This window comes from Pyxicephalus adspersus, chromosome 8 (genome assembly GCF_032062135.1).
Source record: "Pyxicephalus adspersus chromosome 8, UCB_Pads_2.0, whole genome shotgun sequence".
NCBI lineage: Eukaryota > Metazoa > Chordata > Amphibia > Anura > Pyxicephalidae > Pyxicephalus > Pyxicephalus adspersus.
This window is the reverse complement of record NC_092865.1, coordinates 44,049,590-44,064,062: the sequence shown is the minus strand read 5'-3', so window position 1 is coordinate 44,064,062 and position 14,473 is coordinate 44,049,590. Positions and strand designations below refer to the sequence as shown.

Genomic DNA, 14,473 nt, shown 5'->3' with positions numbered 1-14,473 from the left:
TCAGCTACTCAACAAACTTCAAAATATATTTAGATCCTAGAAAAGTAATCCAGTCATCTAATGTCTGTGAAAGCTTTGCTGCAGAACCTGGGGAAGCATTGGAGGGTAATACCCCAAAAACATGAAAAGTCCCTGGACTTTCCTAGTCTATTGCATATTGATATTGGATTCAGATTTATGATTTCCTGGTGGCTCTGTATTGTGCAGAGCAACTGTCTGAGGAGTTCTGAAATAGTAATGATAAAACATTGACAAAGATTTGGTCATGTTGTACAGAAGACTGTTCCTCATGCAGCAGATGAGCTCTCACATCTGTAATTTCTGATCATTTCCTAAGCAGAGCTGAGGCGGGTGTGAGGAAACTGCACATCCACTGTATGGGGGCTCTGCAAGTGCTGCTGTTCCTGGGGATCCTACCAGGTGAGAGGCCGGCTCTGCTCCATACAAGGTGGAAGGCGAACCCTACTCTATATGGGGGTATGAATGGGAAGGGTGTTCGCCCCCCTGTGCCAACCATGGGGGCAGGATGTTCACTTTCTACGTGAGGGTCACCACCATAAGTGGGGGCAGTTTGTTACCTCTCTATTTGGATGTCTCTTACATAGAGGGGGCAGGTGTTCCTTATCTATATGCCATATGTAAGGGCAGGGGATTCCAACTCTGTATGGGGTTTGCGCCATAAATGGGTGTAGTGTTCCCTCTTTATTTAGAGGAAGTGTGCTATACATAGGGACAGGATGTTCCCTCCCTATATGGGGTCTGTGCCATACATAGGGACAGGATGTTCCCACTATGTGGGGGTCTTTTTGCAGGTGTACCCCTACTATGCAGGGGGTAGGAATACAGGGTGTACCTACTTTATATAGGTGTCTGCACATAGAAGCGTGTTTTCCCTACCATATATAGGTCTGTATGTATTGGTATATGAGGGCTGTATGAAGGCCAATAGTTCCTATTCTATAAAATGGTCTATATATGGGGTGTTCTCATTTCATTTAGGGGTTTGTATGTAAGGGTTGTGTGTTCTCATGCTATACAGGGGTCCCTTTTGATATGGCTCTACACACTATATATTGAATTATTTATTGGGGGCAGCATGTTCTCACGTGGTGGTATGGTGTTTATGGATCTCTATGCAGAGACAGGGTGTTCCCAATCTATGTAGGAATGTAAAGGCAGGGTGTTTAAACTTTATATGGGGTTTGTTTTCTAAATGGTCTTTTTTCAACTCTATATAGGGGTTTTTTATGTGTGGGTAATGTTTGAGTCTGTATGGAGGTGCATGATGTTCTCACTTTATATAGAGGTCTCTATCTGGGGGAAGAGTATTCAAATTCTATAAGGTGGTCCCTCTCTAAATGGGTTTTCACACTTTGTACACGGGAAGGGGGTGGCATTTTGTTGTTCCTATCATATATCAGAATAAATCAGTGAGGTCTCTGCAGCTGTAGGTGAAAGTCCCAAACTACAAGTAATACTCTCCAATCTATGTTAGGATTCCTATCACAAATGATCCATGTACAACAGATTCCGGTAAAATGGGCCACAGAGGGCAGTTCGGTCACCTTGCCGTGTTACTACAACATCAGTGGTGGGAATACCAGCATTGGGTCCTTCAAGTGGTACAGACACAAAGCAGTGAGCAATGTAGAGGTCTCTGACAACAGTACCCATTTCCATGGACGGGTCTCCGAAGCAGATGTTAATAAGTTCATCAGTGAACAATCAGCCACCATTACTCTGCACAATGTGGAGAAGGCAGATCTCGGGATGTATTTCTGTGAAGTCAGACTTCTGTTTAGCCAAGAAATATCTGGACATGGAAATGGGACATTCCTCAATGTGACAGGTGAGATCCATGTTTTCTGTCCTGGTTGTGTCATATCAATATCTGACCATTATTAGGATGCTAAGATGAGCTTTTAGAAATCAAATATGAAATAAAAGCAATAAAACAGAAAAAAAAGGTGTGATGGTGTTGGAGGGTGATGGGGCTAGAGGGTGATGGGGTTAAAGGCTTAAATTCATGGGATTGGGGTTTAGAAGGGTGAAGGGTTAGAGTTATGAGTTTAGGGTTGGGGATTAGGGTTATAACATTGGGGTTATTGGTTTATCGGTAATTGTTCAATAGACTATAAAAAATAACCAGACTGGAGATGTCAGCTCAGTGAGGGTGAATGATATATCCTTAAATCAAACCTCAACATACAGTAAACTTTACTCCAAGCCTGGGCCCTTCTTGGCATCAAAGATATAGGGGGCATCACTGTTTCTGCCCCCCCAACTACCAGCCGTCTTGTCTTCACCCGCCCCAGCCATTGCCAAATCTTTTGTCATCTGCATCTTCCATGGTTCTATGGCCAGGCCCAGCATTGGCCGGTGATAAGGTTTGAGGGTCCTGCTAAATCTCAAAACAAATTTTGAAGCCATATCTAACGTTGCTGCTATAAATGATTTATTAAGAATCAGTTATGAGGGTTTCTGACATTACACATGTGAGCTGTGGAGAAATTATAACACAGAAACTCTGTGACATGCAGACCTAATAGATGGCCAGTGATTTACTATAACAAGGTGGAAGTAATCAGTAATTAATCAGAAATAGGTTCTCTCCTTCGTGAATTGTGTATTCAAAATCACTACTGTATGAGGATTTTATAGGGAAAGCACATTTCAGGTAAATCTCACCATATTTAATTAGATAAACTAAAATAATCAATCAATAAAACAAAGCAAACAGGACACCAATGCCAGGTACAACACAAAATGCTGGGGCATCGGTTCCCTGTGAATAAATTGACACATTTCCCAGCAGTGTGCAACTTCTTCAGACTTTATTGTAATGCCATCCAAATAGCCATCATTTTCACAGAATAGTTCAGTAGTTAATGATTGGATCTTCGAGGTAGAATAACAACTCTCATGCTGTCTATTGGTAAATCACTGCTTGCCGGACAGAACATGTGGAATCTTGGCATCTGACTGATTCATACCCATCTATAGTTGTGTCACCGGCATGATAGTTGTTACTCTACTTGTAAGATACAAGCATTAGCTACTGAACTATTATTTACCAATTATTTGGACGGCATTAACATGCTAATGTCATTGTGACTCTTTGTATCTAATTCTGTGCCTAAGGGTTATTTTCTCCTCTTCAAAGATTTTTTTCTTTCTCTTGCAGATGCAAAATCTGCACCAGAAGCTTACAAATCCTTCCATATATACATTGCCAGATTTGTTGGTGGGGTCCTCTATTTGGCAGTGTTGTCAGCAGTTGTATGTTACGTGTACTTCAAGCATGGTAGGTACCACCACTGATTAGAGTGACACCATTGCTATATAATGGTGGATTTTATTATATCACAATATATAATGTGGATGCGATGGCAGGTGAACAGCTTCTATTGTACAAAATGTTCTTTGGCTGACTAATACTTTTATGTCTTCTGTATACATAGGTGAATTTAGGTCATGGAGGGGTCACTATAGATATGTAGGGGCAGGGTAATGTTTGTAGTATTCTTCAGATATTGGAGATTGTCCTATCACGTTGTGTCTTTTCTTCACAGGCTCCTCCTCTATCCAGGACGGGTAAGTTCTTCTCCCCCTACTTTTCCAAATACTGGAACCTCTTGTGGGAAACCCCAGGAGAACCGAAAAACTGACCCCTGATTGTATGTGAGGTCACATGTACATACGCGTGATTCGATTAATGATGTCTGTGTTACATTGCAGCAATCCAATCGCCTACAGCGACTTCATGACTCCAAGTAAGAAGCCATTTCCTGCCTTGTGATATCTGAGTGATCTGTTCATGAATAGGGAGATTTCTAAGAATGATTTATTCCATAATGCCAAATAGAATCCAAACATTTCACACCAATGGCAATCCAGAAATGGCACCATTCCTGGGGTCACCGGGTGATAATAAATATACACATTGTTGTTACTTTGCAATATTTGATGTGTGTGGATGGATGACTATTGTTGTTTTGTGTGATCGGATATCTCCAAATATACAGCGCCATTGTATAATGTACAGAAATCCTTCCATGATGTCTGAACCCTCACTGTCATATTCTCTCTATTAGGACCCCCGGATGCAGCTCACAGCAACCCCCTGACACCACAGGAACAAACCGTAAGATTTCTGACTGTGTTCATGTGTCAGTGGTATCTCTTCTTATCATTATCATCATGTTTGTGATCTCAGGGTCGGTGTCAGTCATTTCCTGTCAGTCACTGCTTCCTGTCAGTGTCAGTCATTGTTTCCTGTTGGTGTCAGTTGCTGTTTCCTGACGGTGTCAGTCACTGTTTTCTGAAGGTGTCAGTCGCTGTTTCCTGTCAGTGGCAGTGATTGTTCCCTGTCGGTGGCAGTGATTGTTTCCTGTCAGTGTAGGTCATTGTTTCCTGTCAGTGTTAGTCATTGTTTCCTGTTGCTGTCAGTCGTTTTTCCTGTTGGTGTCGTTGTTTGTTTCCTGTCGGTGTTGGTCGTTGTTTCCTGTTGCTGTCACTCGCTGTTTCCTGACTGTGTCGATCATTGTCTCCAGTCGGTTGCTGTTTCCTGTTGCTGTTGATCTCTGTTTCCTGTTGGTGTCAAAACATCAGCTGTTTGAAGGCCCGCAATGCGGTCTCCACTATTTCCAGTCAGTTCTCATCATTCTATCAGTATAAATTCCATCACATAATCCGCAGATACGTCTCCATCATTCATCTACATCTCGGTGTTCTATATCTCTGTTTGGTTCTTTGGAGGAACAATGAGATCCCAGCCATCCAATGGTGGATTAACTCAAACGTCTGATTGGTTTGTTGTTGAGAACGATTCATTATATTGTGTCTATGAGATGGTAAGATTGGGAGTTATAAGAACAATGATGAGAATAATGCGTCTTCTGCTGTCAATACACTTGTCATGTCACTTCCTCACCTGAATATTTTATTTTTTAGTAGAGAATTCCCTGTACAATATGGAGAACCAGCACTACGTATACCACCAACATACAGCCACCAGACCGGATCCGTGTTCTTCATATTATCAGGATACAAATACCTGTACATACACAGTCATACCATAGTGGAAAGGTGGGCACCGGAGAGAGGAATCCACAGACGTGGCACCATTCTTCTTTAACATTCTTCATTCCCTCTGACAGATTGATGATTCCCCAGAAATATAAACTTGTAGGAAAGGGATCATTCTGCTTTTTTTAGCGATCCTTCTGACCAGACACAGAGATTTATCTCTATGTGGCTGTGGTTATAAATGATTTATACTTCTACAGAACATTGTGCTGACTTCTTCCTTGTATATCCGATGCACGCAGAAGGGTCTCCACCTATTGGCGACATTTCCTGACATTTCCTATAATATAATAAAAAAAAGTTTGGGAATCTTATATCGTCAGTCAGCTCCTGGGTTGATTTGCTGGGTCAGTCTTATCAGTCCTATCACATCTGCACCATTTGTAGAATATTCTGCACAGTGTTTATTTTAAAAATCTTTCATAATGATTAATTCTGAGGAAGTGGACTACTGTTACCACAAAACAGGTCACAAAACAATCTCATCACCATATAACCTTGATATCTGCATTTATCCTTCTGTCATCTCTATAAAAATGTAACTGTTTTCATATTTTATGTATACAAATAAAGTTGATTGTTTTATTATCACTTTGCTGTCCCTAAAACTTTCTTTGGGGTTTTATTTTCACCAATATTTTATAATAGCTTGAGAAGTGAGAAAATATTTTTCAATCTTAGCAGCACCTATCCCCCAGCTTTCTTATATTCTCCACATTGCGATGGTTCAAATAAATCTTTATAAATCATAGAGACGATTTCACATTTGTCACCAGATCTCTGGTCAGCCCAGGAAATAATATTTAATCCTATATTATCATTACAGATTTCTTCACTGAAGAAAATAAAACTTCCTCATTTTCTATTTACATGAATAGCAAACATAGATGCCACATTTGGGGGGGGGGTCCCTCTGACCCCCTGACTGTATTGGGGTCTTACTGATGATTGCAGGGTAGACAATGAAATGATTGCTGGAATGGGCACACTTTTTGCTTGTTGAGTTGCAGGTAAAATGTCTTCTCCTCCTTTTGTAATATTTGTGGTTTGAAAGGAGTTTGAATTCAGAGTCTGAGAAGATTGCAGATCTTTCACCGGGGAAACAACGAAATTGAACAAGTATTTTATTCCTAAATATTCTGCAAAGTCCTTCTTTCCCATTATTGGGGGATGCTGTTCTGGTATAGGAATATATTGTACAAGGGACCCCTCAACCAATGCAGAATTACACCAAGCCAATCAAACCTCTGGAATATCAATCTGCCCCATTAGGTAGTGTAAGTCACCAGCTTTGGTGCAAATGAAAGCAACTAAAGGTGGACAGGAAAGACAAAAGCAAGACAACCTTCAAATAGGGAGTAGTTGTTGCACAGACCATTCCTATTTCCTGTTTCTTCCTAATTTTTCAGAATTCTTACATTTTTCACACCACTATACAATAGTACTGTACAATACATGAAGCTGTACCTACAGTTCTCTCGGGTGGGGCAGGTACTCCAGCACATCCATACGTGCCATCACAAGAAGGTGGCAGGTGCAATTTTACACAGAGCTGAACAGGGCCATAGAAGAGCATCAACCCAGCAGCTAGTCCGATATGTATGTCTTATAGGAGGAGCCTCCAGCTGATACTGGCACGCATGTGTCTGAACAAACTGGCCATGAGGGCAACATGATGGTCCAACACCCTATAGTGGACCCATGCTCACAGTACGGCACCGTTCAGCTCGACTGCCATTTGCCAGAGAACACCAAAACTAGCAGATTCACTGTTGGCACTCAACTGTTGGCATTCTCTTCACAGAAGACAGCAGCTTCCCAATGAGCACACATGGAGATGCCATGGTAAATGGTATTTGTCCTTCAAAATCAACCAGTTTAAATGGTCAATGATAGTCAGAAGGCCACAAAGACCTCAACATTTTAGTCATTGGTACTCTGACTGCTGCTAGGCACTGGAATGAAATCCTCAGACCCATTTCTGGACCTTACGTTGGTGCTGTGGGGTTTGATTTTTTCCCGGTGCATAACAATAATGACCAGCCTCATATGGCCAGGCCCTTTTTATTTTTTGCCCTAGTTTTAGCTTCTATCATGGCTTTGTTTTCTTTCCAAATGGTCACCAGTTTTCTAAGGAATTTGAACTGCAGCCATTTTTTAGCCTAATGGGTATACTTCTTTTCTGAGGCTACAAAACCCTGTTTACCGTATCTATATAGAAAGGTTCAGCTAGTTAAAACAGTGACTTTATTAGTTAGAAGCGTGGAATTTATGTGAACACACTTCAGATTATTCAGATCCTGGAAAAGTAATCTAGTCATCTAATGTCTGTGAAAGCTTTGCTGCAGAACCTGGAGAAGTATTGGAGGTTATGATTTCCTGGTGGATCTGTATTGTGCAGAGGAGTTCTGAAAAAGTAATGATAATTATAGATTTGGTCATGTTGTACAGAAGACTGTTCCTCATGCAGCAGATGAGGTCTCACATCTGTAATTTCTGATCACTTCCTAAACAGAGCTGAGCCGGTGTGAGGAAACATCCACTGTATGGGGCCTCTGCAAGTGCTGCTGTTCCTGGGGAACCTACCAGGTGAGAGGCCAACTGTGCTCCATAGAAGGGCGAAGGGAGCCCTACTCTATATGGGGGTATGAATGTGAGGGGTGTTCATAGTTTGTTTGGGGGTCTGCCCCATTTATTGTGACATGCTGTTCCCTCTCCATACAGTGGTCTGTGCCATACATAGAGGCAGGATGTTACCTTGCTATGTGAGGGTCACCACCATACATGGGGGCAGTTTGTTACCTCTTTATTTGGATGTCTCTAACATAGAGGGGGAAGGGTGTTCCTCATCTATATGGGCGTCTATGCCATAGGTAAGGGCAGGGGATTTTTACTCTGTATGGGATATGCTCCATAAATGGGTGTAGTGGTCCCTCTTTATTTAAAGAAAGTGTGCTATACATAGGGGCAGGGTGTTCCCTCTCTATATGGGCTCTTTGCGAAACATGGGGACATGGTGTTTTCTCTATGTGGGGGTCTTGTTGCAGGTGTAGTGTGTTCCCACTATGCAGGTGATAGCAATTCAGGGTGTACCTATTCTATATAGGTGCCTGCACAAGGAAGCATGTTGTTCCTACCATTCCAGGTATGTAGTGCAGGTAGTTCCCATTCTATGCAGGAGTTTATATATGGGGTCAGCCTTTTCTCATTCCATTTAGGGGTCTTTATGCGAGGGTCATGTGTTCTCATGCTCTACAGGGGTCCCTCTTGATATGGGACTACCCACTATGTATATATTCTGTATTGGGGACAGCATGGTCTTACTATGTTCCCAATTCAATTCATATATCAGAATATATCAGTGAAGTCTCTTCAGCTGTAGGTGAAAGTCACAAACTACAAGTAATACTCTCCATTCTATGTTAGGATTCCTATCACAAATGATCCATGTACAACAGATTCCGGTAATATGGGCCACAGAGGGCAGTTCGGTCACCTTGCCGTGTTACTACAACATCAGTGGTGGGAATAGCAGCATTGGGTCCTTCAAGTGGTACAGACACAAAGCAGTGAGCAGTGCAGAGGTCTCTGACAACAGTACCCATTTCCATGGACGGGTCTCCGAAGCAGATCTTAATAAGTTCATCAGTGAACGATCAGCCACCATTACTCTGCACAAAGTGGAGAAGACAGATCTCGGGATGTATTTCTGTGAAGTCAGACTTCTGTTTAGCCAAGAAATATCTGGACATGGAAATGGGACATTCCTCAATGTGACAGGTGAGATCCATGTTTTCTGTCCTGGTTGTGTCATATCAATATCTGACCATTAATAGGATGGTAAGATGAGCTTTTAGAAAACAAATATGAAATATGAGCAAAAAAACAGGAAGTGATAAATTGAAAAGCAACTCCAAATCCAAAAGCACTGGTAAGACATTCCTCATATTCTTACAATCATTTCTCATAGTCTTACAATCAAATCCTGCAAATACGGTAACTGAAATTTTCACACAATGAATTCATTCATGTTAGCTTTGTAAGAGAGAATAATGCATCCATGGATCAAACCTCCCCATTAATATTACCCCAGACCAGTCTCCTTCCTGGGGATCAGCAATATAAGGGGTCAACTAGGGTATTACAGACCCCTCCCCCCACACACCAATATATTCTTTCCTTGCCACCTGTCCTGCGTCCAGTGGCCTCATCAGAGTTTTCACCAGCCTCATCCTCCATAATTCCCCAATTGTCAGTCCCAGCATTGGAGTTTGAGGGTGTTTTGCTGGTAGACAATAGGACTGCTTCCATGACACTGCCACCACCACCACCATGTGACCAAAGGTTGGGGCTCCAATCATCATAAACATTTCTAATTTTCTTGCATTTTCTCCTGAATTAATAGAATACATTTGACTTTTCTTAAATAATAAAACAAAACTTTTTTTTTCAGGTGTACAATCTGTACCATATTATGAATCCTCCTTCCTATATGGCAAAATAGCTGGTGGGGTCCTACTTCTGGCAGTGTTGTCAGCAATTATATATTACATATACTCCCGGCAAGGTAGGTACCCCCAGTGACTGGAGTGTTTCTCAACCGGTTTACATGGGGGAACCCTTTAAATAATTTTTAGGTCTCAGACTATCCCTTCTATTGTTAATTAATCCACAGCTCACAGTACATTAGTGTGGTAGTCAGTAGGGAGAATGGCTCTTACATTGCTGGCCAGTGGGAAGAATGTCGCCCTTGCAGATAGCCAAAAACATCATTGGTGTCACTTAAACTGACCTGATAGGCACAAATTGCTCATTGCTCAAGGAATACCCAGCAACCTCTGGAGGAACCCTGGACTAGAGTGACACCACTGCTATCATATATTGGGAGCAATCTTAGAGGTGTGGAAGTGATGGTGGGTAAACGGCTTCCATTGTACAGAATGATCCTCAGGGGAGGTTCCTAAGCTTTGTCTGACCAATAATTTTATGTCTTATGTATAAATACATCTAGATGGGTCATAGAGGGATCATTATCGATATATGCTGGGGGTCATGTTTGTAGTACAGATATTAGAGATTGTCCCATCACATTGTGTCTTTTCTTCACAGGCTCCTCCTCCATCCAGGATGGGTAAGTTCTGCTCCTCCCAATATTCCTAATACTGGAACCTCTTGTGGGAAACTCCAGGAGGACCCATAAACTGACCCCCAGATTGTATGTGAGGTCACATGTACATACGTGTGATTCGATTAATGATGTCTGTGTTACATTGCAGCAATCCAATCTCCTACAGCGACTTCATGACTCCAAGTAAGAAGCCATTTCCTGCCTTGTGATATCTGAGTGATCTGTTCATGAATAGGGAGATTTATTCCATAATACCAAATAGAATCCAAACATTTCACACCAATGGCAATCTAGAAATGGTGCCATTCCTGGAGTCACCGGGTGATAATAAAAATACACATTGTTGTTACTTTTACTATTGTTGTGTTGTGTGATCGGACATCTCCATATATACAGCGCCATTGTACAATGTACAGAAATCCTTCCATGATGTCTGAACCCTCACTGTCATATTCTCTCTATTAGGACCCCCGAATGAAGCTCACAGCAACCCCCTGACACCACAGGAACAAACCGTAAGATTTCTGACTGTGTTCATGTGTCAGTGGTATCTCTTCTTATCATTATCATCATCCCGCTTGCTGTGGCCCTCTTTTTGGTGGTTCTATATTTCTATTTACATGAAACTATGTAATGTAATTAGTTTTGCAGTGAATTTGTCCAGTTTAAATGTTTAGCTCTCCTGATCTCCAGATATAATTATCGGTAAATGACAGCTTGGGGAAATGGGCCAGGTACTCAAATTCCCAAATAAAGTTCAATAAACCAAAAATGAAAGAAAATTGTCCTGTGTGCTGAATGGGAAAGAACATCCAGTATTTTGTATTATTGTTTATGTTGCTGCTCAATCAATGAAAAAAAATAGTAATAATACAGGATATTTATTATCAATATTATCCTCACCAATGAAAACCATGTGATCATCAGGGGAAGGGAATTCATTCTGATCACATGACTCCTATGTGTTAATGTTTATTTGTCAGTTATATTTGGCTATAGTGGTAAGGGTTGTACGTGCCAGCTGGGGGGTTTTATCCTGACTGGCATTGTGCAGCCAATTGGGAAATCCAGTTTGATGTACAGAGATGAAAATACATATACGGGTTCCACAGGCCTCAATACTATCATCATCATGCTTCACAGTTGGTTCTCATATACTGTCTTCAGTTTCTGCCATACATATCTACTATTACTGCATCCATACATCTTTATCTTTGATTCATTACTACACAGCACAATGCTTCAGATGCCAGATCTTTGTCTATATGACTTTCAGACTGTAGTTTTACTCTGGTGTTCTCGTTAGACAAATGTTTTCCCCGGCACCGCCTCACAGTACAGCGATGCCCCACCTGATGTGCAGAATGTTATGGCTTGTTGGTTGGTTGGTTGATTTTGTCTCTTTATAATTTGGTTGTTGGAGGTGGCAGGGACAAAGGGGGCAACACTACTCAGACAGAACCCAGGAGAGAACCAAGCATATGGCCCAGGGATAGGGTGCCCACCATTACCTGGTGACGGGGGGGGGGGGGGGGTCTCTGGGACCATAGGAAATGATAATATTTGCTATTGGCTCAGCCACCTATTCTGTTTTTTGTGGCTCACTGTGCATATTTTAATCAGAATGAGGGTTGGAAGTCGAGGTTCCGGTTTCATCTTGTGTGTTCATCCACCTGTCACACCAGACAGAACACAGAGAGAGAACATCAACTTCAGATCATGAGAAGTTTGCAGCTTCTCCTGCTGCTGGTGGGACCCCTTCAAGGTGAGAGATAGGGACTGTGAAGGGGGACTTTGTGATGGGTAAAATGGTGGACACTGGTCTAAGAAATGGAAGACTTTGTGACGGTCAGATGCTGTGATGGTTTGAGGTACCCTGAGATAGGGAATGGTGTGATTGGAGTTCACCACAACTGTAATGCTGTGATTGGTGAATTGGTGAGATTGGGGTATACCATAGGTTCCCAACAGAGGCAGCACAGCCCCCTGGTGGCCACTGAGGATGTGTAAGGGGGCATTTCTTGTCCAGGGCAAATTAGGGGGCTTTGAGGATTAGCTGCCGCCCCCTTTGGCATGGCGCACGGAATCTGTCCTATGAGATAATCCTACCAGCTGATTGGGCGTGTACAATAATGTCACAATCACCTGTGTATGCTCTGTCTGTGCGCGCATCTCCTATGTTTTTCTATGAGATTTTGCTTCAGTGTCAGCTCCCCGAGAGTGGGCATATTCTATAGACCTGGGCAATCAGTTGTGCTGCTTACTGTCCACCTTGTACTGTAAAATAATCCTATCCCTCGTACAGCAGCAGCATGAGGTCTGTGTCTGTGTGCATGCTACTGTCATTACCCCTATGTATAAACCTTCATATCTCCTACACGGATTATTGTACATAAATATAAATTTGCCTGCTCACCAAACTTTAAGGCTGCGTTCAGACTGGTATATAATAATATTATTTAATGTTTTTAATATATATATATATATATATATATTTTTTGTTTTTTGTTTTTTTGAAAGTAATACACAAATATTGGTAATATCTTCTAATATTATAATTTAAAAAAATCTGTCCTTGTTTTTCATAATATAGTATAGTATGGTTTACCCAATGAGGGGCGCTATCGAATCCCTCCTTGAAAAAGTGGGCTTTGACTCAAAAAAGGTTGGAGAATGATGGTATTGGATGGCATTGTAATGGGAGAATGATGTGATTGGGGAATGGTGTGATTGGGGTACATTGTGTTTAGAAGTTGCTGTGGCATTGCATGTTTGGGGGCTGGTAGGATTGAGGTACACTGTAATGGGAAATTGTGTGATTGGGGGACACTGTAATGGGGGAATTATGTGACTGGGGATTGTGTGATTGGGGTACATTGTGTTTAGAGGTTGCTGTGGCATGGCATTGCTTGTTTGGGGGCTGGTGGATTTGGGGTACACTGTAATGGGGCAATTGTGTGACACAATGTACATGTAGTGTGAGGATTAGTAATGGGCAGTACAGAAATGTGAGCTCTTTTGTCCAGGGTTGAGGAAGGGGGATGGGTCCATTCACTATTTGAAGGTAAAAGGGATACAACAGGTGTACTCACCCCCAATCTCCTTTACGGGGGCATCTTTATCATTTATAAGTTAGACGTCTTTATTTCTTTATTGTGTCTAGGAGTGTCCAGACAATTTCCTGGAATACCTGTCTTTATCCTCACTGATACACCTGAGGGGAAATGGGATTAGATGACTGTAATCTGTAGGTAGGTAAGCTTTGGTACCCAGAGATATGTGGGACATGGTGACAATCAGCACAATACATGGTAACTAGCATGAGGGTAGGTGAGGGGAGGTACAATATGGTGACTGGTACCCAGAGTAGGTGAGATATGGTGATCAGCACTAAGGTAGGATAAACATACAATAAGATAAGATATGGTAAATGGCACCCAGGCGTAGGTGAAATATAGGGTTCAGCACTTAGGTGGAGTAAGCTATGGTAACTGTCACCTAATGTTAGATGTGATATGATGATTCCTTTTTTATAGTAGGTGATGAATGGTGACTGGGGTAGGTGACATATGGAGACTGATAACTGGGGTGGGTGACATATGGTGACTGATAACTGGGGTAATGGAGACTGATAACTGGGGTAGGTGACATATGGAGACTGACAACTGGGGTAGGTGACATATGGAGACTGATAACTGGGGTAGTTAACACATGGAGACTGATAACTGGGGTAGGTGACATTTGGAGACTGATAACTGGAGTTGGTGTCATATGGAGACTGATAACTGGGGTAGGTGACATATGGAGACTAACACCTGGGGTAGGTGACATATGGAGACTGAAAACTGGAGTAGGTAACATATGGAGACTAATAACTGGGGTAGGTAACATATGGAGTCAGATAACTAGGGTAAGTGACATATGGAGACTGATAACTGGGGTAGGTGACATATGGAGACTGATAACTGGGGTAGGTAACATATTGTGACTGATAACTGGGGTCGGTGACTCGTGGAGACTGATAACTGGGGTAGGTAACATATGGAGACTGATATTTGGGATAGGTAACATATGGAGACTGATAACTGGTGTAGGTGACATATAGAAACTGATAAGTGTTGTTGGTGACATATTGAAACTGATAACTGTTGTTGGTGACATATGGAGACTGATAACTGGGGTAGGTGTCATATGGAGACTGATAACTGGGGTAGGTGACATATGGAGACTGACAACTGGGGTAGGTGACATATGGAG

At 42.0% G+C, this 14,473-nt stretch overlaps 3 protein-coding genes across 4 annotated transcripts in view; all 3 read left to right on the top strand.

Annotated features, from left to right (window-relative positions):
* The first annotated feature begins 286 nt into the window (after positions 1–286).
* On the top strand, positions 287–5,679 carry LOC140336862 (natural cytotoxicity triggering receptor 3-like). Its single transcript, XM_072420267.1, has 7 exons — positions 287–420; positions 1,496–1,849; positions 3,185–3,304; positions 3,573–3,594; positions 3,739–3,773; positions 4,095–4,144; positions 4,954–5,679. The coding sequence occupies exons 1-7, from the start codon at positions 378–380 to the stop codon at positions 4,954–4,956; spliced, it is 627 nt and encodes a 208-aa protein (XP_072276368.1). The 5' UTR covers positions 287–377; the 3' UTR covers positions 4,957–5,679.
* A 1,865-nt stretch (positions 5,680–7,544) lies between these two features.
* On the top strand, positions 7,545–10,893 carry LOC140337287 (natural cytotoxicity triggering receptor 3-like). Its single transcript, XM_072420956.1, has 6 exons — positions 7,545–7,677; positions 8,515–8,868; positions 9,542–9,655; positions 10,198–10,219; positions 10,365–10,399; positions 10,682–10,893. Exons 1-6 carry the CDS (start codon positions 7,635–7,637, stop codon positions 10,891–10,893), a joined length of 780 nt encoding a protein of 259 aa, XP_072277057.1. The 5' UTR covers positions 7,545–7,634.
* Positions 10,894–11,905: 1,012 nt separating this feature from the next.
* The window catches only part of LOC140336861 (natural cytotoxicity triggering receptor 3-like), an 8,641-nt gene continuing 6,073 nt past the window's right edge, over positions 11,906–14,473 (top strand). For both annotated transcript variants that reach the window (XM_072420265.1, XM_072420264.1), the window contains exon 1: positions 11,906–11,981. In XM_072420265.1, the coding sequence (XP_072276366.1) occupies positions 11,936–11,981 (46 nt within the window). In that variant the 5' untranslated portion in view covers positions 11,906–11,935. The remainder of the gene's footprint in view (positions 11,982–14,473) is intronic.